At 48.3% G+C, this 24,459-nt stretch overlaps 1 protein-coding gene across 1 annotated transcript in view; it reads left to right on the plus strand.

Moving 5' to 3' along the window:
* ATP7B (ATPase copper transporting beta) overlaps positions 1–24,459 on the plus strand; it is a 43,683-nt gene that overhangs the window by 12,402 nt on the left and 6,822 nt on the right. The window contains exons 4-14 of the mRNA XM_008706890.2: positions 2,531–2,692; positions 4,970–5,046; positions 6,574–6,748; positions 7,805–8,038; positions 8,770–8,861; positions 15,838–15,965; positions 16,080–16,234; positions 16,450–16,584; positions 19,442–19,636; positions 21,783–21,965; positions 23,272–23,440. Coding sequence (XP_008705112.2) covers positions 2,531–2,692; positions 4,970–5,046; positions 6,574–6,748; positions 7,805–8,038; positions 8,770–8,861; positions 15,838–15,965; positions 16,080–16,234; positions 16,450–16,584; positions 19,442–19,636; positions 21,783–21,965; positions 23,272–23,440 — 1,705 coding nt within the window. The remainder of the gene's footprint in view (positions 1–2,530; positions 2,693–4,969; positions 5,047–6,573; positions 6,749–7,804; positions 8,039–8,769; positions 8,862–15,837; positions 15,966–16,079; positions 16,235–16,449; positions 16,585–19,441; positions 19,637–21,782; positions 21,966–23,271; positions 23,441–24,459) is intronic.

A 24,459-nucleotide genomic window follows, 5' to 3' on the forward strand; every position in this document is an offset into this window, starting at 1 on the left:
TTTTTTTTTTTTTTTTTGATGGCTGAGCAATAATCCATATATATATATATCTCACATCTTCTTTACCCATTCATCTGTTGGTGGACATCTGGGCTCTTTTCATAGTTTGGCTATTGTGGACATTGCTGCTATAAACATTGGGGTGCAGGTGCCCCTTCAGATCACTACATCTGTATCTTTGGGGTAAATACCTAGTAGTGCAATTTCTGGGCCATCAGGTAGCTCTGTTTTCAACTTTTTCAGGAATCTCCATACTCTTTTCCAAAGTGGCTGCACCAGTTTGCATTCCCACCAACAGTTCCCTTTTCTCCACATCCTCACCAACATCTGTTGTTTCCTGAATTGTTAATTTTAGCCATTCTGACTGGTATGAGATGGTATCTCATTGTGGCTTTGATTTGTATTTCCCTGATGATGAGTGATGTTGAGCATTTTTTCATGTGTCTCTTGGCCATTTGTGTGTCCTCTTTGGAGAAATATCCGTTCATGTCTTCTGTCCATTTCTTGATTGGACTATTTGCTCTTCGGGTGTTGAGTTTGTTAAGTTCTTTATAGATTTTGGATACTAGCCCTTTATCTGATATGTCATTTGCAAATCTCTTCCATTCTGTGGCTTTCTTTTGGTTTTGTTGACTGTTTCCTTTTATTGTGCAAAAGCTTTTTATCTTGATCAAGTCCCAATAGTTCATTTTTGCCTTTGTTTCCCTTGCCTTTGGAGGTGTGTCTAGGCAGAAGTTGCTGCTGCCAAGGTCGAAGAGGTTGCTGCCTGTGTTCTCCTCTAGGATTTTGATGGATTCCTGTCTCACATTTAGGTCTTTCATCCATTTTGAGTCTATTTTTGTGTATGGTGTCAGAAAGTGGTCCAGTTTCATTCTTCTACATGTGGCTGTCCAATTTTCCCAACACCATTTGTTGAAGAGACTTTTTTCCATTGGATATTCTTTACTGCTTTTCAGAGATTAGTTGACTGTAGAGTTGAGGGTCCATTTCTGGGTTCTCTATTCTGTTCCATTGATCTATGTGTCTGTTTTTGTGCCAGTACCGTGCTGTCTTGATGATTACAACTTTGTAAAAGGGGTTGAAGTCCGGAATTGTGATTTTCTTTTTCAACATTCCTTTGTCTATTTGGGGTCTTTTCTGGCTTCATACACATTTTAGGATTATTTGTTCCAGTTCTGTGAAAAAAGTTGATGGTATTTTGATAGGGGTTGCATTGAATGTTTAGATTGCTCTAGGTAGCATAGACATTTTTTTTTTAAGATTTTTTATTTATTTATTTGACAGAGACAGCCAGCGAGAGACGGAACACAAGCAGGGGGAGTGGAAGAGGGAGAAGCAGGCCCCTAGAGGAGGAGCCTGATGTGGGGCTCGATCCCAGAACGCTGGGATCACGCCCTGAGCCAAAGGCAGACGCTTAACGACTGCACCACCCAGGCGCTCCTAGGTAGCATAGACATTTTAACAATATTTGTTTTTCCAATCCATGAGCACGGAACGTTTTTCCATTTCTTTGTGTTTTCCTCAATTTCTTTCATGAGTATTCTGTAGTTTTCTGAGTACAGATCCTTTGCCTCTTTGGTTAGGTTTATTCCTAGGTTTCTTATGGTTTTTGGTGTAATTGTAAATGGGATTAATTCCTAATTCTCTTTCTTCTGTCTCATTGTTAGTGTATCAAAATGCAACTGATTTCTGTGTGTTAATTTTATATCCTGCCACGTTGCTGAATTGCTGTTGAGTTCTAGCAATTTTGGGGTGGAGGCTTTGGGTTTTCCACATAGAGCATCATGTCATCTGTGAAGAGTTAGAGTTTGACCTCTTTGCTGATTCAGATGCCTTTTACTTCTTTTTGTTGTCTGATTGCTGAGGCTAGGACTTCTAGTACTGTGTTGAACAGCAGTGGTGAGAGTGGGCGTCCCTTCTGTGTTCCTCACCTTAGGGGAAAAGCTCTCAGTTCGGTGAAAACATTTTTTGAGCAGTGTTTGAAGCGGTCTCAGCAGTTGTATCATCATCATCACATGTTCAGACACTGTATGTAGACATTTTATGTCTGTATTTAATGAGTATTCTGGGAAATGTTGACCACTGATACTCAAAAGAGTGACTTGTCTGGCCTGCTGAACACATATTATGGGAATGGCATGTCTCACTTCAGACTCCCTTTCTCACATCCATACGCACAGATGGCGTGGCAGAAGTGGCATAACAGAGAGGGTAGGGTGGCTTACGAAAACTCGTCACTGTCAGAGCTGGAAGTCAAGTGTCGGTCTGTCGCCGTCTGCTTCATGACTGGCTACGTCTCTTGTTCCTGAGTTGGGGAAGAACCACTGTTTACTTGCCCTCAGCCCCTGGGGGAACGTCCTGGGTGAAAATCTTGCTCACGGAGTCTGGAGGGTGGGAGTCCAGAGCCTTGGGAACGATGCTGTGGAAAGAGGAAGGGCTCATGGCTGCCTGTTGACCCAGCTCCCTGTGTGCCTTCGATGGGATCCTCCCAATCCCGAGTGAGTAGTATTTTTGTCATCCTGTACGACAGATCACGGGGATGACCTGCGCATCCTGTGTTCACAACATAGAGTCCAAACTCACAAGGACAAATGGCATCACCTACGCCTCTGTGGCCCTTGCCACCAGCAAAGCCCACGTGAAGTTTGATCCTGAAATTATTGGTCCACGGGATATCGTCAGAATTATCGAGGTAAGTCATTTGTTAAAAATATTACACAAGTTAATGTAACATTGTGTGTCAACTATACTTCAATTTAAAAAAGATGCCCATCTTTTTAAAAACAGTGATTTATAATCATTGTGGGAAAATGAGAAAATATAGCTAACCAAAAAATTAAAAAGAAAAGAAAAAGGTCACCTAACCTATCCTTCAAGTTTTCCCATGGGAGTAAAGGTGAATCATTTTAAAATAAACTGAAATTAATCTGAGGGTGACAATCAGTGGATGAGGAAGAAAAGGATATTATTGTTTTAATTGCAGATATTTAGGGTGCCTGAGTGGCTCAGTCGTTAAGCGTCTATCTTCAGCTCAGGGCGTGATCTGGCGTTCTGGGATCGAGCCCCACATCAGGCTCCTCTGCTGGGAGCCTGCTTCTCCCTCTCCCACTCCCCCTGCTTGTGTTCCCTCTCTCGCTGGCTGTCTCTCTCTGTCACATAAATAAATAAAATCTTTAAAAAAAATAAATAATTGCAGATATTCCCTGAGAAACATCAATATCAGCAAGATACCTGTCACAGGGGGTTTAATTACCTAATTGTAATTATAAAGTATTTTTTATGTCTGTACCAAGTGTCTATAGACTGAAGGATAGTTGGTGACTGCATTTTACCACTATGCTGGGTCTGCTTGATAATGGGAGAGTTTAGTCGTTTCTCCTTTGGAAAATCAATTAGAATAGTTTTTACCCACTCCCTCCTCTGTTCCCTCCCTCGCTTTGTCCACACACACTCCATTTCCTTTGTAAGCTCTGTTTATAGCACACCATAAGAGGACACGCCTTAGTGGTGATCTGAATGGGTTAAAACAGTCCAGACCGAACAAGATTAACTCATCACAACTGATGGTGAGGATAAACGAAGTTCAGCAGGAAGTACTAATGCTGAACACCTTGCAGCAGACTTGATGTTGTCTTTCATTTTCTCTTCATTGTGTGTGTGCTTAAGAGAGATGTTGTCTGTTGTGCGGCTCAGTAGAGCTCCTTGATGGGCAGTACTTATGCTGCTGCTGCTGCTGCTAGAACCCTCAGTCTTAGAGGCAGACAGCAGAGCTCTTTATCAGACGAGGAGAGATTCGCCAGAGGGGTTAAGTGCCCTCACTCACTGGTGTCCAGCTAAAGGTTGCAGGACCTGCTCTCAAACCCGGGCCCTACAGTTCCAAGCTCGGCGGCCTTTCGATGTTTGCCACAGCACAGGTCTTACAGAACAGTAGTGAGGGGGCATCGATGAGGCCAAGAAGGCAGCCTGATGCGCTGTCAGAGGGAGGGTCCCAGGGGGTACTTGGAACACATCTCCATCACCTTCTTATTCCTCGCGCCCCTCCTGGCCTCCACGCCACTGGCTGAGCTCAGTGCGTATCTCTGTCCTCATTTGAGGAATATCGCTCATGTCTGGCCCCCATTCCTGCATCTCTGCTCCCTCTNNNATGTAATTAAGCTGGTGTTCGTTGTAAGAGGATTTGTCTTTAGACAGTCTTAGATGCTCTTTCTCCACCCGTAACTTTTAATTTTTGTGGGAAATCCCATCATCAGAGTCCCAGGGCCCCTCTTTATATTGTGCTGACCGACAGGACATTTGCTGGCAGCCTTTCCTGTGTGATTTCATAAAGGGGTCAGATCAGATAAGGCAGAGAGGGGCAGGGAGCGAGGCGGTGAGAGAAATGCTGGAGTCACTCCCTGAAAAGAGCCAGCAGATTGCAGTGCGGTGCCCGTCTGGCTTCAGGGGAAGCCGCGGCCTGCAGGTGCCGAAGGAGCCAGGGTCTGCTCGCTGGGGAAGGGCCCAGGCTGGGAGCCCAGAGACCTGTTTCCTGAGCACTGGGCCTTGCTCTTCTGGTAGCACGATGGCTCTGACCTTCAGTTTCCTCAGGCAGAGAATGACAGCACCTGACCTGACCACTCCCTTGTTGGGGTTCCTCACACAAAAATCCCGTGTGTGTAAATTCATCATGGATCAGCCTTGGGGCGTGTTGACGTTTCTCCCAGAACCTGTGCCTTTGCCCACAGAAGGAACAGGAGGCCATCTGAGGCCGTTCCCTTAGGGATGATTCAGTCTGTAGGCATAGATGGTGCTGGACCTCTGACGGGATTTGTAGTGTGATTTGGGTACAGAATCATGAGTGGAAAAACTAATAGTCTTTTGAGGGATTTTTGATTAACTGTCTAATTTCAAAAGATGTAAAATGCTTTCTACCAATGCATGTTTTAACCAAGTGCTTTCCTCCCTGTTTCTTCTCTCTTTTTTTAATAATAAGGAAATCGGCTTTCATGCTTCCCCGGCCCAGAGAAACGCCAACGCGCATCACTTGGACCACAAGGTGGAAATAAAGCAGTAGGTAGAACAGAAAAGATACACTGGTGTTCTTGACTAAGTCTCCCCCCCCCGCTGGGCCTGACTGCCTCATTCTGTGCTCATGGGTGTCCCTGCTCTCCTGGCTTCCCACAGCACCTTCCACTGGGAAGAGTTGCCATTGCTCCCCCTGTGGCGTTAACGCTCTACAACAGTGATGTCCGACAGAATCTTCTGCAATAACAGGAATGTTCTATACCCACGCCTCCCAGGATGGTAGCCCCCGGCTACGGAGCAGTTAGTATGACTGAGGAACTGAACTTTTAATTTCATTTAATCTTACCGATTGTAATTTAAATAGCCACTTATGGCTAGTGGCTAATTTCAGTTGGGAGGAAGAGAGTGGATTTTTTCTTTCACAACACAGTATTTTAAGACTTTATTTAAATGAGTTCTAGAAGTAGGGTCTGAGGTCAGGAACCATGGTCATTGGAAAGTGGTCTGGGAAGCAGGCTGCCTGAGTTCATTCATTGTTACAGATGTTTAGTTACTCATTCAACAAACACAAGGGTGCTGTTGTAGGCAGGGCACTATGCCAGGTGCTAGGGATGAATAGGATACCATCACCTGCTGTGGAGGGGCCCGTAGCTGGTTAGGAAAAGAGTGGTTGGGCAGTGGATCAAGTGGGTTCAGGGGGGTATGGGAAGCCAAACAGCAGGGGACACATGATCTGAGCCTTGAAGAATGAGTGGAAGTTTGCTAGGCTATGGGGTGGGAGTGGGGGTTGACGTGAGGGTCTTCTTGGGGCATGGAGGCAGGGGGCCTTCAGGGACTCCTGTGATTGCTCTGGTCAACATGCCTGGAGCAGGGAAGGGTTGACAGGAGAGGCACCTGTAAAGCGAGCGAGGGGCTAATTCTCGGGGCACTGGGCGATAGGCTGAGAGTCTGAGACGTCAGTCTTGCGGGCCAGTGGTCTGCAGACCCAAGTGGAGGTGTGCCAGAGCTTCTCCAACACTTGGTGGGAATTTCATGGATGCTGGCATGAGACCACCACTGTCACCTGTGACCCCCGTGTTCATCAAGACGGCTTTACAGTTCTCACTGACTATAGTATGTAATAGTTTAAAAATCAGACATAAAAGTAAGTTCAAACTAATAGAATTTTGTTTTTATCTGTTTTTTTCTTGGGAGTCTGTGTAAGATTTTATTTTGAAAAAAGAGCAGTAGGCAACCATATGGACTGGGATGTTCCATTTCTTTGGGGCTGGGTTCTCCGTTCTAGGCCTGGGTTGCTTTCCCTATGGATTGGAGGCAACCGGTCAGCCTTGGGCAGGCAGGGGCCATCTGTATATCTCTGGAACATCCGAACATGCGAAGTTTAAACCTGTAGATGCTCTCTCAGGTGGCTGGTGTCAGGGAGCGAGCCTTCCCTTCGTTTCACACCCCTGGTTGTCTGTCCCAGATGTGTGACAAAGGCCAGTCTTAAACTGAGTCCCTAGGAGGAGACCAGCCCACGATCCAAATGGCAGGTGATACCTAATAGGTCGGTGTCGCTGCTTTGCCTCGCAGGTGGAAGAAGTCTTTTCTGTGCAGCCTGGTGTTCGGCATCCCTGTCATGGGTCTGATGGTCTATATGTTGGTGCCCAGCAACGAGCCCCACGAGTCTATGGACCTGGACCACAACATCATCCCAGGACTGTCCATCCTGAACCTCATCTTCTTTATCTTGTGTACCTTTGTCCAGGTGCGTATCAGAAAGGGACAAACCTCTGCTCCCCCTGCCTGCGTGTGGCTGACAGATTCTCTGTCCTCCCATGCCAGACACAGCCCTTCAGCTGGGCTTTATCACAGCTGTCCCGCAGGGGCTCTTTTTTCTGTCTTATGACTGGGAGGGGGCTTAAAAGGACCTAGTTCCACTGTCACTTTCATAGTTGTAGGTAATCAGACTGCCTGGAATAGCGAACCTCCTGGAACTTCTACTCCAGGGGTGGTATTAAGGAGCTAGCTGTGTTGCTGCTGGGAGGTGTGCCTCCGTCTGTTCTAGAATATAAAATAAAACTCCTGCCTTAACGATAGAATGTTTAGTTTAAGACTACCTGAGGGCAATTATTAGCCTGAATTTGCTTTTTCCTGTATTTTCTTTTTAATTACAAATGTAATGTATATTTATTATAGACAGTTCAAACCATGCTGAACTAGAAGAAGCAAAGGGGAAGATATTCTTTCACTGGAGTCGTACCCGCCTCCAGCCCAATTCTGTTCCCCAGGGTTACCCTAGTGTTATTACTAGTTGGACGTGTATGTTTATAGATCTTCATCTATGTAGAGATAATACACGTTTGCTTATAGATGTAGGTGTGTGTACGTGTTCACATAATACAGACACACGGGCTTTTTATTTTTTAACCGGCATAGGGTCATACTAGAGAAATTGATTTATAACTGGCTTTGTCACTTAACCATGTATTACGGCCATCTTTCATGCCAGCCGTTTATAGATCTAGCACGTTCTTTCTCAGGACTCCAGAGCACTGTCCACAGTATAAATGAACCATGATTTATGTACCCTTGGCCCCCTTGCCCTGTTGATGGACGTTCAGGTTACGTCCTCTGGGCTTTTAAGTTTCCCCCAAAACTGTGACCCTCCATTCCTGTGGCCACTAGGCCTATGAATCAGGAAATTGATTTGCTCCACGTCCCTTGCTGAGGAAAAAGTCATGTCTGAGCGCGTGCAGGGGCGAGGGGCCTCGGCGTGGCTGGTGGCTCCTTGAGCAGCTGTGCTTCCTCCGCTGTCTTTCAGCTCCTTGGCGGGTGGTACTTCTACGTCCAGGCCTACAGATCTCTGAGGCACAGGGCGGCCAACATGGACGTGCTCATCGTGCTGGCCACCAGCATCGCCTACAGCTACTCGCTCGTCATCCTGGTGGTGGCGGTAGCGGAGAAGGCGGAGAGGAGCCCCGTGACCTTCTTCGACACCCCTCCCATGCTCTTTGTGTTCATTGCCCTGGGGCGGTGGCTGGAACACGTGGCAAAGGTAACTGCAGCTTCGGGTGAAAAAAGAACTGTTTCTTCAGTAACATAAATCTTAATTCGTCTGAACACCTTGTTTAGAATTACTAATTACACACAGTCTAGAGAAAGACTTAAAGAAATGTGAAACCTACGTATAATTAGGTGTTCTGATCACTAATCTCCAAATTGGTTGCTACTTCAGAAATCCCAGCTAATCTGGTTAATTATTGAAACCTTTGTTCGGGCTCATTGTGTAATGGAAAGAACCCTGGATGTCAGGCCAGCGCTCACACCACCTCTCTACATAACTGACTGTATGGCTGATTAGCCTGCACATCCACGTTTCCATCTGAGGGTCATGCCGTTTTTAACAGCCTGCCTTAGACCCACATTTTAACCTAGTCTATAAAAGAGTAGGACTCAAGCTCTAAAAGAAAGTAGATTGAACCTAAAAAAAAAAAAAGGCAGTTAATGGGCAGACTGGTTTTGTTTTTTCGACTCAAATGTAATTCATAGAACTTCGTGGCATTATACGTTCAGTGTGACGATGACATGGCTGTGTGTCGATGACAGTAGCCTCCATCCTGGGGGAGCCTTTCGACATGAACTGTGGCTGTGGTGACGGGTCAGCCTCTTTCTGCAGGGGCTTTCTGCAACACCAGCTGCTTTTAACACCAGCCTAGTGAGTATTGGTCTGGCTTTGCACGGGTCAGCTTACAATAGCTCTTGTTTTCCGTTCTGATTATTTCCTAGAGCAAAACCTCAGAAGCCCTTGCCAAACTCATGTCTCTCCAAGCCACAGAAGCCACCGTTGTGACCCTTGGCGAGGACAACTTGATCATCAGGTGGGTTCTATTCATCCAGAGTTTTTGACCAATTTATATTGATTTGTGTAATACACCTCAAGACACCCATTGTGTTCGTGACGGTTACGCTAGACCTTGTGGGGGCAGGTAAAGACTCGCACAGTCAGATCTGTCCTCTCGATCCAGGTAATTAACAAGACATTTACAGACTACAACATATGCAAGGATTCAGGGTGGTGTGCAGGCCAAATGACAAGTGAAAGGTCTAGGTGACTAGTGTTCCTGGCCTAGCGAAGGGGAAGGCTAGAGGTGTCAGGGAAAGCTTCAAAGAGCACAGACTACATGCTGGACATTCCTCGCAAGATCTGGGGGATTTACACAGGCTGGGAGGTAAGGTTTCAACTTGCCAAAGAATACAAATGAGAGAAGTAGTTTTCCTCCTCCTAAGTTTGGCGGATTTTAAAAATAATAATGATTATTATCATTATTGCTAGAACTTATATAGCATTCACTGTCTGCCAGACACTATTTTAACCTCTTTGTATTAACTAATTAAAAAAAAAACTGTAGGAGGAAAGGATGGTTATCAGCCATATTTTGCAGATGAGGAAACTGATGATCAAAATGGCTAAGCAACTGGCCCGAGTTCACACAGGTATTAAGTAGTGGAATGGGATATAACCCAGGCTCTTGTTCCAGAGCCCATGCTCTTAACCCTTCCACACACTGTCTCTTACGCCATATTTAATAATGACATTTGCACAAATTAAGGCTTCTGTACTTCCCCAGTCAGCCTTGTTTTCATATTCTAGGTAGTGCTTATTTCAGACCTTCACATTCCTGAAATTTCTCTCTAGCCCCACCACTTTCCCCTTTGGCCTGTGATCTCACTTTGACTGCTGAAAATAGAAGCCATCGAGGTGGGAAATCCGTCAGTTCCCTGACACTCAGCCTACAAAGCTAACCCTCCCCACTGCATGCTTCCCTCCCCCCATGCCAGGGGTAGAGGCCTCTCCTTCTGGGCCTCTGCTCAGGAACCTCCCTCTGTCAATTTCTTGTTGATCTTCAGGGTGTCCGTCTTTGCTGATTCCAACCATCCACTGTGACATACAGTCCAAACTCCTGTTGTGAAAGCCGTCCTGTGCCCCACCCCCACTGTACTTGTCCATTCTTCACGCCGTTGCCAGTGTGAGTTCATGAGTGTGTCTCCCAGAGATGGCCCTCAGAGACTGCAAGCTCCCCCCCCACCTCCATTTTCCAGGGGGGCACTTGGCAAGCCTGTGCTGTGAATGAGGCACCAGCCGACCACAGCACGGAAGCACTGGTTTTTGCCTGGATGCTAGCTATTATATACTGATTGGAATTATAGTAGCGGTATTGAGATTTGAGACCTTACCATGTGCCGGTGCCACTAGCCAGGACTTCATAGAAACTACCTAATTTAACCTGATAACTACCCTGTGAGGTAGGTGTCCCCCCGATCCCCATGTCTTTGGGAAGAACCTGAAGCTTAGTGGGGAGGAGTGACTTGCCCAGGGTCCAGGGCAGGTGAGCGGCAGAGCTGGGACAGGCTCCCTCTTGGCCACCACTAACCTGTGTTGCAGGCAGGAGGACTCCGTGTGACAGCTGCTGGCACGTGGGGGCCTCCACACACACTCACTGTTTTGGTGGCTCTGCGGCATTTGCACATCTTGGCTGGTTTGGTTTTTTTCTTATAAATTAATGACATGAGAGCTTCTGAGATACGGAAATGTTCAGATTGGGGACAAAGCCACGGTCAGCTGCATTTACTCGCTGCATTTACTCGCTGCATTTACTCACTTCATTTCGAAGTGCTTCTGAAAGCACTGGCCGCAGTCACACGACTGCTCTGTGGATTCAGCGATGAGGAGACAAGCATCTTTGCCAGAAGGCAAAAGCTACTTGAAATGCCCAAGGACAGTAGGGCTACTCCAGTCACCGCTCCGTTCTTTTCCGAAGACAGTGATTCGTGTTTGGCTGTGGATACAGTGTGGGCCAGACTCCTACCATCATCATGTGGTGGCGCCATTTTCTAAGCTAGGAGCCAGAAGACCAGTGTTCCTTCCGGCCTTGCCGCAGGCAGGCTGTGTGCTAGGAGCGGGTCAGTTATGGTCTGTGAGGCACAGTTCCTGTCTGTCAGACTAGGGTGTTGGTTCCTACCCCACCTTCCTGACGGCATGCTCCAGGCTGCTGGGAGGTGACAGGCCCGTGGTCACACTCTGCTCTCCCAGGGACAGGGCCACACACCGCCCTGCTGACGAGCTTGACTTCCTACAAGATGAGGTGAGCTGGTGCCAGGGCCCCCGAGTCAGCCTCCACCTTCTGTGGGGCCTTGCCACGTCGGGCCTCTGCAGGCGCCTTCGGAAGGCCATCAGAGTTTCCCACCTCAGCTGTCTCCTTTCATTGAGACTGGGGCCTGCCCCTCCCTCTGTTCCTGTGCCCAGGGACCCCTGTCCTTTCTGTCTGTCCCAGGTCTTGGGTGATGGGAGTGTCTGTTACCTCTGGTAACAGTACCCCCTGCCCCTTCCTGTTGCCACTGCTCTGTCCCCTACAGCACTGCTGCAAGGTCTTCACTGGCCTCCTGTTTCCAGCCTTGTCTCTTTTGAAATATCTTCCCACAGTCAAACCAGCGATCTCTTGGAAGCACAGATCTGCTTGTCTCCCTCTGTAGCTGGAGATCCTTCAGCGATTCCCTGCCATCCTTAGGGTGAAGTCTGTGTGCTTAGTGCACACGTGGGACTCAGCGTCTGCCTCAGCCGCCTCTTGGACTCAGCCCCTTGTGCCAGCATTCCTCCATCTTGTCCCGGCCACACCCCACTGGCAGCTCCCAGGAGGAGGCTCTCGGGTCTCCCCTCACGCCTTTCTTTTTCCCCTTTGCCTGGCCGCTTGTCCTTCAGGGCTCAGCTTGGGGGCACATCTCCGGAAGCCTTTCTTGTTCCCAGGCCTGCTTGGCTGTTTCTCCGCTGGCCCTGGGACACACACGTGGTAGGTGCTCAGATGACTAGTTGAATGAATGAAAGGACCACGAAATGTTCAAAAAATCACCCCATGTTTGTGGGGGTGACATCCAAGGGCCTATACAACCTGGTCCCCAGTCTCCTTCATTGAAGTCTCCTGTGGTAGTGGGGAAAACAAAGTTACAGACTTCATCTCAGTAGTGGCTGTTCTGTTCTGAGTTTTTGTCTTTTTACTTTGTGTCAGATGAGGAGGGAGAGGAGACAGGAGAAGGGTGTGGTAGACAGACTACTGGCAGAAGCTCTTGCAGCAGAAGACATGCTAGGGAAAGCACTGTCTCTCAATTAAGTGTATTTCCGCACCGTGGTGTTTCAGGGGGATGGAAGCTTCTGAAGAAGAAGAAGACGACTGGGAATTCTCTGGAAGGAGCCACCTTGACCCGCATCAAGTGCTGTTCACCTTAAATTAAACTGTTGGGACTTAGAACAGTATGGTCAATTCAGATCAAAGGGGAAATTCAGCTTCAGATTAAGCAGAGATTGGCATTGCTAAAGGCTTCTTAGAGGGCACCCAGTTAATTGGACATGGGTGCCAATTTCTTGAAGAATCCGCATAGAAGCTAACCTTCTAAAGCTTAGTAGTTAGGTTCTGCCATTAGCCCCCAATGCCCCTTCACAAGTGAGCAGGTGCTCCTTCTCTTGACAGGCCTCTCTTGCCAAGCGAGGACCTGGTATGATGGGAAACTCCTCCAGGTTGTGTAGACAGGCATCAGAGGGGCAGGGCCCGGGCATCTCCATCACTGGGAGACTTTAAAAAGCAGTAAAGAATATTCTCAGATTATGGAGAATCCTCCTTTCCTCCTGTTCTCCACCCTGCCCCCAAACAGATTTCCTCATATCTACTCCCAGCACTCGAGACTTCAGGGCACCCCTCTTTTTCCTACCCCGTTTCTTGTCTTGTGGCCATTACTGAACTTATGTACATGAGTCTGCTCGTAGCTTCTGAGCTGTCAGCCTCCTGAGAAGAAGGCTGGAAGGAAGTCCAGCACAGTGCCTGCTACGCAGAGGCCGTCACTGGGGAAAACATCCGTTAAGTGGAATTCCCTGGGCGCTCACCATATGCCGGGCACCGTACTAAGTACTGAACGTGCATCATTTCCGTTAATCCTGGAACAAAATCCCCATTGAAGAAAGGCGGACACTGTGGCCTTGTACCAGGATTTGACCCAGATGGCACCACTGCCCTGTGACTCACCAGTGCCCTAACGAGGGCTCTGAGCTCCCAAGGTCAGGGCCTTGTCCCTGGCACCTGGCGCACACAGTGGCTCCCACGGCACTGAGCCCGTATTTAGTGCACCGGCTGGAGCTGCATGTGCTCCAGCCTTGTAGGGAGGGGGCAGCACGGGGCACCGAGCTGGACCTTTGGATACAGACAGACTCGCGAATCCTCATTTTGCAGGGGATGGTTCTGCACAATTTTTTCAAAAAGAAAATTTTGATGTAAATATTTACCATCTCTGTCTGCACATTTTAGTTCCCAAGTTTTACACATTTATACACAGCAGTGTTTAAAGGAACGGACGTGTAGGTTCAGTGTCATGCCTTTCTAAGAAATCCTGGGTTTTTGCTCTAATGGGGGTCAGTATCACTTACCTCACATATTTTTGGGAAGATTCAGTGAGAAAAAAGCATGTACAAATCTAGCACAGTACATACACCCAGCAAAGTCTGTTTGACCTTCTCACGTTGATAAGGCAGCGTATTGTGTATTTTTCTCCCTGGTAGTTTGAATGCGGTCCTTGTAGAATGAAAGGAGCGTGTAAGAGAACCTCAGAGCCTGCTTGTCTCCGCTTGTTCATGAGGGCACTGTTATAAACAGGTGACCCTTGAACAATGGGGGCCTTAGGGGCGCTGACCCCACACAGAGTCAAAAAACCAAATATAACTTCTGACTCCCAAAAGCTTTACTAATAAGCTACCGTTGACTAAAACCCTTACCAACAACATGAACAGTTGGTTAGTACCTATTTTGTATGTTATTATAAACTGTGTTCTTAGAATAAAGTAAGCGAGAGAAAAGAAAATGTCAAGAAAATCAGAAGGAAGAGAAAGCCTATTTCTACTTCTGTATCGTATTTATTAAAAACCCACCTGTCCCCGCGTGGTGCAAACCCCTGCCATTCAAGGGTCGGCTGTATACAGTGTGATGTGTATTTGGCTCCTGTGGCGTTTCCCTGGCGGCCGCCGTCTGGCCGTCTCACTGTTCCTGCCCTTCCCTCCTCTCCCCCACCATGTGTGTCTGTCTGTCTGTCTGTCTCTGGTCCATCCCCCGCCCAGCATCCAGTCCACATACACCTACGGCTCTCGCACGTTCCTGTCTGACCCCGCTCCCTCTTCTGTTTTCCCCATCACAGCACAACTTCCCGAGAAAGCGTCCGGAGCTGCTGTCTCCTGGCTTCACATGCTCTCCTCTCCTCCCGCCGAGCTGCTACCTCCACCAGCTTCTGAAACTGCTTTTCCCCCACAGCAGACCTCTTCCATGTACCCCAGCTGTTGTCGGGTTTATCTTCGTTTCCGCCTCTTACCAGCATTCCCCCTGCCCCCCAGTCTCGCCATTGAAAACTTTCTGTTGGTTTTCTTGTTTACGCACGTGTGGCTGACCTTCACGGAGGTACAAAGGCTTAGGTGCAGAGTGTGATGAAGTTTGCATATCTGGAGGCTGGGCTGGGACGCCTGCTCCCCCACCTCGCGGGCCCCCCTGTCCTGTCTACCTAGGCCGTCACAGGCCGGCCCCAGGGCTTAGTTCTAGAACTCCTTCTCTTGGGGCGCCTGGGTGGCGCAGTCGTTAAAGCGTCTGCCTTCGGCTCAGGGCGTGATCCTGGCGATCCGGGATCGAGTCCCACATCAGGCTCTTCCGCTGTGAGCCTGCTTCTTCCTCTCCCACTCCCCCTGCTGTGTTCCCTCTCTCGCTGGCTGTCTCTCTGTCACATAAATAAATAAAATCTTTAAAAAAAAAAAAAAAAGAACTCCTTCTCTTTTCCACCTGCACACCCAGGTGAGCTCGCACCATTTCCTGGCTGTAAGTGCCGTCAGTATTTGGACAGCTCGTGGGCTTGTACCTCCAGCTCTGCCCTCTCCTCTCAGCTCCAGTCCCGTTTTCCACTCCCTGCTTGACATTTTCCCTGGAAGTCAGATAGGCATCCCAGACCCACCCATCTTTATTTCGTCTCTTCTCCTTCTCTTCTCTCGCCCTCCCTCAGCTGCTTCTGTACACTTGCCTCCATCTCAGTAACAGAACTTAGAGCTCCTCTTTGATTCTCTTCTTTCCATATTTAGCCATTGCCGTCTTTTGCTTGGGCTGCTGCAACAGCCCACCTCTTCTCCCGGCTTCTATTATTGTCCCTGCCACCCGTTCTCACGCAGCAGCCAGAGACATGACTTGAAAATGTGAATCAAATTATGTCACTTCCCAGTAAAAACCTTACATCCACAGCCCATACTCTGCTCCACAAGTCCCGACGGGACCTGGACTGCCTCCTTCACCTCCTGGTTCTCAAAGACACCCTGCCTGCCTGCCTTAGGGCCTTCGCATTAGTTGGGTTTTTCCCCCTTGAACTCTCTTTTGCCTGTATGTTGGCCCCTCTTATCATCCAGGTCTCAGATCATCTTCCAAGTGAACCCTCACTTCCCCCCAAAAAAGCCTTCCAGTCACAGTGTTTGCATCCTAACACTTATTTAATACCTGGGACTCTCTTATTACCTGTTTCTTCTGCAGAATTGGTCTTCCTGAGGATAGGGACTTGGCTGTCCTCTTCCCAGCTATATTCCCAGTGCCTAGTACAGCGCCTGTCTCTTAGTAGCTGCACAATAAATATTGGCTTGATCTGAAAATGAACAGATAAAATGAATCCTGCTCCTTGGTGTAAAGCAAAGAACGTGTAACAATCCAACACTTTGTCGAGACCCAAGTCGGGCGGCAGACCCAGAGGGTTGAGCTCCAGTTAATCGCGGTGTGTGTAACTTGAGTGGCTCTGTTGCAGAGAGGAGCAGGTACCCATGGAGCTGGTGCAGCGGGGTGATATCATCAAGGTTGTCCCCGGGGGAAAGTTCCCAGTGGATGGGAAAGTCCTGGAAGGCAACACCATGGCCGACGAGTCCCTCATCACAGGTTAGGTGGCTTGTCTCCTGTTCCCTGTGGGTGGGTATCACAGGCGTTGCCGGGTCACGTGAATGCTGAACGGGGCTGGGTGCATGACGGTTGATCTCTTTTCTCCACCTCTAGGAGAAGCCATGCCGGTCACGAAGAAACCGGGAAGCACAGTGATCGCAGGGTCTATAAATGCACATGGCTCTGTGCTCATTAATGCCACCCATGTGGGCAATGACACCACGTTGGCTCAGATTGTGAAATTGGTGGAAGAGGCTCAGATGTCAAAGGTAATGAAGAAAGTTAAAAAATAGCAAAACGTCAGGTTCCTCATTTAGAAGTTATTCCGAGAGTTTCAGAGACTCAGGCAGATTTTGCTGAGTAGAGGGTGATTAGTAAGCGTGTTAACACGGGGCCTCAGAACCCCAGTGATTGCCCGTGCCCGTGGGGACGTATTTCTTTGTGGATTGTAATTTCCCATGGTCTTGGTGTTTTATTTTCATAGGCACCCATTCAGCAACTGGCTGACCGGTTTAGTGGATATTTTGTCCCATTTATCATCATCATTTCAACGTTGACGTTGGTGGTATGGATTATAATCGGTTTTATCGATTTTGGTGTTGTTCAGAAATACTTTCCTGTAAGTTGAATGCTTTGGGCAGTACGGTTGCTGTGTTTTAAATAATCTTTTGCCATTAATCCTATTCTCTCATATCTTAGATTCATTGGGCTTTAATTACCCATTACGTTTATTTGCTTGCTTCACTTATTGGCAGCAAAATCTTAGCCAAGATAGGACGGTCAGTCATTCTGTTTCTGCAAGTTTTTTAAAAAACTTTGCCTTCTAGTTAAATAAGTTCCCAGACACCCGTTAGCTGTCAGTTGTCATGCCTGAAACATTTGCATAATGTGACCTTGGCCATTTCTGGGGTTATGAGGCCCATATCATAGGTAATTTCACAGTTTTGATGGCATGATAATATCATTTTAACAGATTTTAAGAAAAATATGTTTTTTGCTCTCTGTGTCTATCAATACTATCTTCAACCTTACAGCTTCCCGGGCAATGCTAATAGATCTTTAATAATAAGTATTTATTAAACATATATGAGACAATGGAATATACTTTCTTGAGATAAAAAGTAGATGATGAATATTATCTTAGGAAATACTGTTTGATCAAACTTCCAAAAAAAGTGGAAAGTACAAAAAAATCCTTTTCTGCTTAAGAAGTAGGAACTATATACAACAGTAATTCTCAATTGGGGGTAATTTTATTGTCCCCCGAGACATTTGGCAATGTCTGGAGACATTTGGTTGTCATGACTGGGGAGGGAATGCTACTGACATCTAGTGCGTAGAGACCGAGGATGCTGCCAGACATGCTACCAAGCAAAGGACAGCCCCCCACAACCAAGAATCATCCGGCCCCAAATGGCAATAGTGCCGAGCTTGAGAAACCTTGACGTACGTCAACAGGGAATGGCCCACTGGAGTTGTATCTGATAACTGCCCAATGAATGGAACAGGGTTTTACCTACGGTTTAAAGTATCTCCTACTTCGCCAAGTCAAATGCCTGTTTTACCTTAGAGTCACAGAATAAGAAATTGTAAATATGGAATGGATAGTTTTTTCCTTTAAAAAAAATGTCTACCCATAATTAAAAGCGTATCTGAAATTCTTGGGGTGCATGTCATTTACGAAGATGTCATCTTCTCTCTCAAATTTCCTACCCTAAAATGAAAAATATCCAAGTGAAACTCTTGCTGACATCTAAGGAGACCTCAGTGCTTTGAAGAGTAACCTGTGACTGTATTCCTAGAATTTGCCAGTGGCTATGACGGCACCTGACTGCCTCAAATTTCTGCTTTTGCGGGAGAGCAGCTCACTGGCATGTGGCTGTGGGAAAAGTCATTCCTAAACAAGTTGGAATATGGGGCTTTCTGCTGTTCCCTGCCTTTCCATCTTACTTTGGCTTCTTTTGTTTTTATCTGCAATGTCAGGGAGGATGCCGGCAAATGAGGTACTGCATGTTCCTTTGAGATGTTCTTACCACCCTGCTGTCTAAGTCATTGTAGGGAGAGGTTCATGGCGCCCTCTAGAAGTCCACCCAGTCCCACCAGAATGCCCATGTTATTTTGATGAGAATTACTGTTTTTTTTAAATCACAGTATCTTTATCTCTAAAAATTCCATTATGTCTTAAACACGCTGTCCCTCTATCTAAATCCAACTGTTTCTAATCAAAGTGAAATGAACCTTTCATAATACACCTTACTTTAGAATTCTGCCTTTCAAAATCAAGGAATAAAGTGTAAATGGCAGCTGAAGAGATCGTGGTCTGTATCCTTGATTTAGAAAACATACTGTAATTAAAGTGAATATAGTGTCTCCTGACTGTGCTCTAGAGACACCCGCCATTTTGCAAAATAAACTAAGATAAATCAAGATGTCAGGATGCAAATAGTAATACCCATGTGTTGCCAGGTGACTGGAAAGGGGACCCATATTTTGTTTGTTTGGGGTTTACAAAGAAAACAATAGTGAGAAATAGTAGAAAATAAAGATGGCTCTAAATCCCATCCCTAGGAGTAACAATTTTTTGCACTTTGGGAAACCTCTTTCCAGTATTGTTGAAAGGCTGTAGAGAGATATGGTCAGATAATTTTGCACTAATTCAATCATAACATGTGCCATTTTGTACTTGCTTTTTTTATTTAACGTGTTGCTGGTATCTTTCCATGTCAACAAGTATAGGTATACATCATCATTTCAACAATTGCTAATATTTCATTATGCACATCATACCCACGGTTTAATTCACCAATTCCCTATGGGGTGTCTCTAGGTTTTGAAAAAAACGCTGTGATAAATATCTTTGTGTCTTTTGCCAGTTGTATGATTATCACCTTAGGGTAGATTCCTTGGAGAACTATCATTTTTTAGAGGTTTCATAATAATGATAAAAATAATAATAAGATGTAATACTGTTAATAATGTAATATTGATAATGTAATAGTTACAATTTCTTAGACCCTTCTCCCATGCCAGGTATTGTACAATGTATATTTATGTGTTTTATGTATTTATATGTCTATAGCCCTTACAATAACCAGTTGGGCGTTACTGGTATTATTGTCCCCATTCTGAATGTGAGGGAGCTGACCTGCAGAGACATTAAGGTAGTGTCAGGGCCAGGACATTCTGCAGTCTGTGCTCCTTCCCCTAGCAGGGAGTCGTCCACGACTCTCTCCTCTCGTTGTGCTTCTCTCAGAGGAAAGCCTATAGCATCGTGTTGGAGCACTGGGATGGGGATCGGTACAGTGAGCCATGTGATAACACAGCACTGTGCAGAGGGGACTACACGTGTTTCCCAAACCCCAGCGCATCACGTGTCTCAGGTCCCGCTGCCACGCTGAAATGCTCTTATGTGATTTGAAGTCGGTGTGATTCCTCATTTAACCCTCAGCCTGCCTTTATCTCCCTCCTCTTTTCAGACCCCCAACAAGCATATCTCCCAGGCAGAGGTGATCATCCGGTTCGCGTTCCAGACCTCCATCACCGTGCTATGCATCGCCTGCCCCTGCTCTCTGGGCCTGGCCACGCCCACGGCCGTCATGGTGGGCACCGGGGTGGCCGCCCAGAATGGCATCCTCATCAAAGGAGGCAAGCCTCTGGAGATGGCCCACAAGGTTGGCCCTTGCGCTCCTGGCTGTCCTTTGAGGTCTTGGCTGGAACAACTCCGTAGCTGTTACTATGTGATTTTTTTTGAAACTGAAGAGAGTCTATGGGAAAGTAGTATCTGTTTAAATTCTGTATTAAGAGGAAAAACCTGGAAGAGGCTTGAGGGCAGCCCTGTTAATAAAACAGGAAGCCAGCAGGGACTGGGAATGATAATAGCAGGAACAGCTCACAGTTACAGAATTAAATATGAAGTGATTAATCTTAGTAACAGCTTTTTGAGGTCGGCTTTATTCCCGTTTCTCAGATGAGGAAGCTCAGCAGGAGGAGGCGCGGGGACTCGCCCAAAGGCCTGCAGCTAATTAGCGGCAGAGCGGGATTCACACGCAGGTAGTTGGCTTGGAGAAAAGGACCGGAGCACATCCATGTGATTTGCCGAGGAACCCCGACTTCTGGGAGTAGAATAGTCAGAAATCGTTTATGGAGAATCTTTGGCCCAACATGTCCATCCCTCAACTTTCCATCCCCCCTTTATTTACTTGGTGTTTGTTGAGCATTGACTGTGCGTGGGTCGTGTGCAAGGCCCCGGGGATGGCCATGGGCGTCCCGTCAAGGAGCTCACAGGTTAGTGGGAGAGGCAGATGTGGAGGAAGTAAACCACAAATCTGTGAGCGAGTGCGAGGCCGGGAAGACAGTGTAGCAGAGACCTAACCTGCATTCGTGGATGTTGGCCCAGGGGTGAGGGGTGCACAGGCAGGGAAGGAAATCGAGAGGTTCATCTGGGACCAACCGGTTGAGCTGGAGTTAGCCAGGCAGCAGAGGCTGGGAAGGATGGTCAGCGGCAGGAACAGCCCGGCCACCTCATAGACCCCGTAAGATCAGGGACTGTGAACTTCTTCTCACCACTGTATCCCCAGCATCTTGCCCAGTGCCAGGCACATTGGAAGCCCTCCATAGTTATTGACGGAATGAGTAATGAGGAACCGAAAAAGGAAATCATTGAGAGGGAGAGAGAAACTGACGGGAGGTGAGGCTGTCGAGGGAGGAGGGCAGGGAGAGCGGCGCCTGGAAGGGCCTCAGAGTTTGCGTCAAGTCTTCAGAACTTAACCCAAAGAACAACAGGAAGCTGAGGAGGGTCTGAAGCACCCACAGGGTGGGACTGGGTTACTTGTCGGGAAGATCGCTGTGGCTACAGAGTGCAAGGATGGACTAAAGGAGACGGGTTATTGGAGGAAGAGCAGTTATGTTGCAGAGACCAGCAGTCAGCATCAGAACGAGCCGAGTGCTGTTGGCTAAGTGAGGGCGAGCCGTGCCTGTGGGGTAGTCTGACCACAGCAAGCAGCTGGCCTTATGTAGGGTTTGGGGAGGTATGGAGTTCAGGGGTGGGTGGGCTCTGGCCATGGACACAGGTACCGACTGGCAGAACGCAGACCCATGGGCACTGCTGGAAGTTGCCATTGACCCAAGTGGGACGGATGGAGAAAATGGCCCTGGTGGTTGCTTGTTATGATGGCCAGGGAACGCTTCCTTTCTCTCTTGTGCGTGCTCTCTCTCTCTCTCTTTTAAAGATTATTTATTTATTTATTTATTTGAGAGAGAGCATGAGTGGCAGGGAGGGGTAGAGGGAGAAGCAGACTCCCACTGAGCATGGACCCCAATGGGGGGGACTCGATCCCAGGACGCTGAGATCATACCTGAGCCAAAGGCAGACGCTTAACCAACTGAGCCACCCAGGTGCCCCTCCCTTTCTTGAACCTGGAGTGCGAGCTCCTTATTCTCAGTAGGCATTTGCATTTAGGCCAGAGACACGCTGTGCACAGGGAGACGGGGGGACTCCCAGAGTCCTGACACGAGAAATCTGCATGGTGTCACTTTCCAGAAGGTGGTGCCGTGCCATTTCCTGTCAAATTGGAGTGCCGGTTTCACCCTCATGAAGATTAAGTCACAGTGCAGCCTGTTTCGGCTAGACAGAAAGGGAAACCGTGTCTTTGTCGTGGGAGTGGTTGAACCCGGGATCAGTTGTAGAGGATTGTGTTAATGGAGGGGTGTTGTTACCTGCTTGAGCGAGGTTGAGCGGAGTTCTGCCTCAAGATTGTGTGGGCCCTTATAGACCCTCTGTCTGTATTTGTGGTCACCAAGATGTGGTTGTCTTGGCAGATAAAGACCGTGATGTTTGACAAAACTGGCACCATTACCTACGGGGTCCCCAAAGTCATGCGGGTCCTCCTGCTCGTGGATGTGGCCACAATGCCCCTCAGGAAGGTTCTTGCTGTGGTGGGGACTGCAGAGGCGAGCAGCGAGCACCCCCTGGGCGTGGCAGTCACCAAGTACTGTAAAGAGGTATGTAGACCTGGGCACTGCTCGTCCCTCTCCCTCCCCCCACCTCCCCTCCCCCCATCCTCCCTGCCCTGGCTGGCCTCCTCCTCAGCTCTCACCAGCTGGGCTGGAAGCCTCCAAGCGCCTTCCTCCTCACATGCCTCTTCTCCTGCTGCCTCTGTAACCTGGGCCAGCTGCGTTGCAGGAGGCCTTGGCTTGCGGGGCCTGGGAACCCCTCAGCAGGCCCCTGTGGAGCAGGTGGGGATGTCGCTCTCAGTGATGGGTCCCTCGTCCCATTTCCAGATCATCACAAAAGCGACTGAGTGTTAACAGTCACTTAGCGTGTACTGAGCCTCTGTGCTCGGGACAACAACAACTGCTAGGGTGTGAACTCCTGCCCCCTGGGAGCTGATGGTCTGGTGGGGAGGACGGATGTCTATCAATCCAGTCCTTAATGAGCGCTCAGTGCAAAGGGGGCCCAGAACTGAATGGGGGATTGGGGTGAGGCGAGGAGAGAGCCCCTCGACTGGGACACTGAAATGGAGAGGCAATGGAGAGGTGAGCCGAATGCCCAGCGGATTCTTGGCAGTTAATGGGGAAGCGTTCATCCTTCGACCTCTCCAGATGAAAGTCCTGTTTCGTTTTCTGTTTTCAGTCTTAATATAGAAGCAGCAGGATGTGCCAGAATATTGCTCTGAAAAATTTTAAACAGTCTGGGCAAATACGATTATCAGTAAATGTAGAAAGGTGATATGGATGCCTTGGGGCAAAGCTGACAGCTCTCCCTGGGCAGGGAGTCTTCCAGAAATCTCCATGGGTGATTTGTGCAGGGTCATTCAGACCGCCATTTCCCCCTCTCTTGTGGTGTTTCAGGACAAATGTGCTCTGTCATCCCTCCTGTGCTGTGTAGTTAACCCCGAGTGAAGCAGCTTCTCATGTCTTCACCTGCCTCTGCCCTCGACCCCCAGGGCCTGTAAATGGGCAGTGACCTCTTGATAGCCTCCAGGCAGCTTTGTTACCGTCTGCCTGTTCCATCGTTCTCATGAGATAATTTGCAACATAAAAATAATATCTTTCCTCTTTTTGCTCCCCCCACATCCTTTAATTTGAGGCCTTTGCCGTGAACTGCTCTTCTCCTTTCTAGTCTGCCTCTTGTCCTGTGTCGTGAGGCATCCATTTAATAATTATAACGTCTGCGTCAGATGAGAGAAAGAATTGCTGAGTTATTAGTCGATTTCCTCGCCTGCCCAGCCCTGCTTTCCTCTCAGCTCCTGGTAGGCGCCGCTCTCTGCTGCCTCCCCCTCACGTCCCCTGTCTCCCTGCTTCACAGGAATTGGGAACCGAGACCCTGGGCTACTGCACGGACTTCCAGGCAGTGCCAGGCTGTGGCATCGGCTGCAAAGTCAGTAGCGTGGAGGGCACTCTGGCCCACAGCGAGCGCCAGCGGAGCAAACAGGCTGCACCCCCGAGCAGGGTTGGCGGCGTTCCCGAGGAAATAGGTATCCCTGGCCCTTGTCTCTCTGCCCGGCCTGCCATGACCTGGGCCCGGCTGGGTCAGTTGGTGGCGTGCCAAACCAGACAGCACCAGGCGGGCACACCGCCGTGGGTCCCCGGCTGTGGCCAAGGGGTGGCTTCTGGCCGGGGCGCCGCATGCCCACCTTCCCCAGGAAAGCCTGCCGTTTGTCCATCGTTGTGTCCTCTGATACTTCCAAATCCTGATGCTAATGGCAGACCGAAGTAGTATGTGGTACTGAAATTCATAGAGCATTGCTTCTGTGACCCAATCTTGAGTCTTCTCTTTCTTATCCCAAGTCAGCCTTGCTTCTCTAAGCTACAAAGGGGACAGATGGGAATTCTGATTTTGCTCCTCCAGTCTCCCTCCCGTGCTGTAGAAACCCGATGGGATGTTGTATTTACAGAGCTAGCAGCAGCAGGGAAGGCAGATGGAAGTGGTCTGCCTGAGCCAAGAAGGGGTACTGCTTGGAGTGGCAGCTGCCTTTGAATGCGGCTTTTCTGATTCTTAGGATGGCTTGCTAGCCATCGGCGCCAGAGTGTGGAAACCCTCCCAAACCAAAGCGCCCGTGTCTCATGTTTTCTCTTAAGTGCGCTGGGCTATTGTTAGAAGCCATCTGCTACCTTCTAGCAATTCAGAACCCCGGCTTGACCCTTCCATTTAGCTGCCAGGACTGGCCTGTGTGGTGACCCCTGGGTTAGCGGCACACATAGTGAGAAGGCGACGGGAAAGGCCCACCTGGCCTTCTAGGAGGTACAGCTATAAACATTTCATGGAAGTAGACCAGTTATTCGTATGCACCTTGGGTCATCCACACCCAGCTTGTTGCTTCTAATCTCTGCAGAAAAGGAGCCAGCAGATGCCTCTTAAAGGCAAATTCGGACGCTGTCAAACGTTTAATATGATTATGATGTTTTCGCACACACTGCATGTACCTTTTAACACCCCGTTTTGATCCACCCCCCCCCCCACGTTCACACGTTAATTACTGCTTCTCTGGTCCTT

Source organism: Ursus maritimus, unplaced genomic scaffold (assembly GCF_017311325.1).
Source record: "Ursus maritimus isolate PB19 unplaced genomic scaffold, ASM1731132v1 scaffold_10, whole genome shotgun sequence".
Lineage (NCBI taxonomy): Eukaryota > Metazoa > Chordata > Mammalia > Carnivora > Ursidae > Ursus > Ursus maritimus.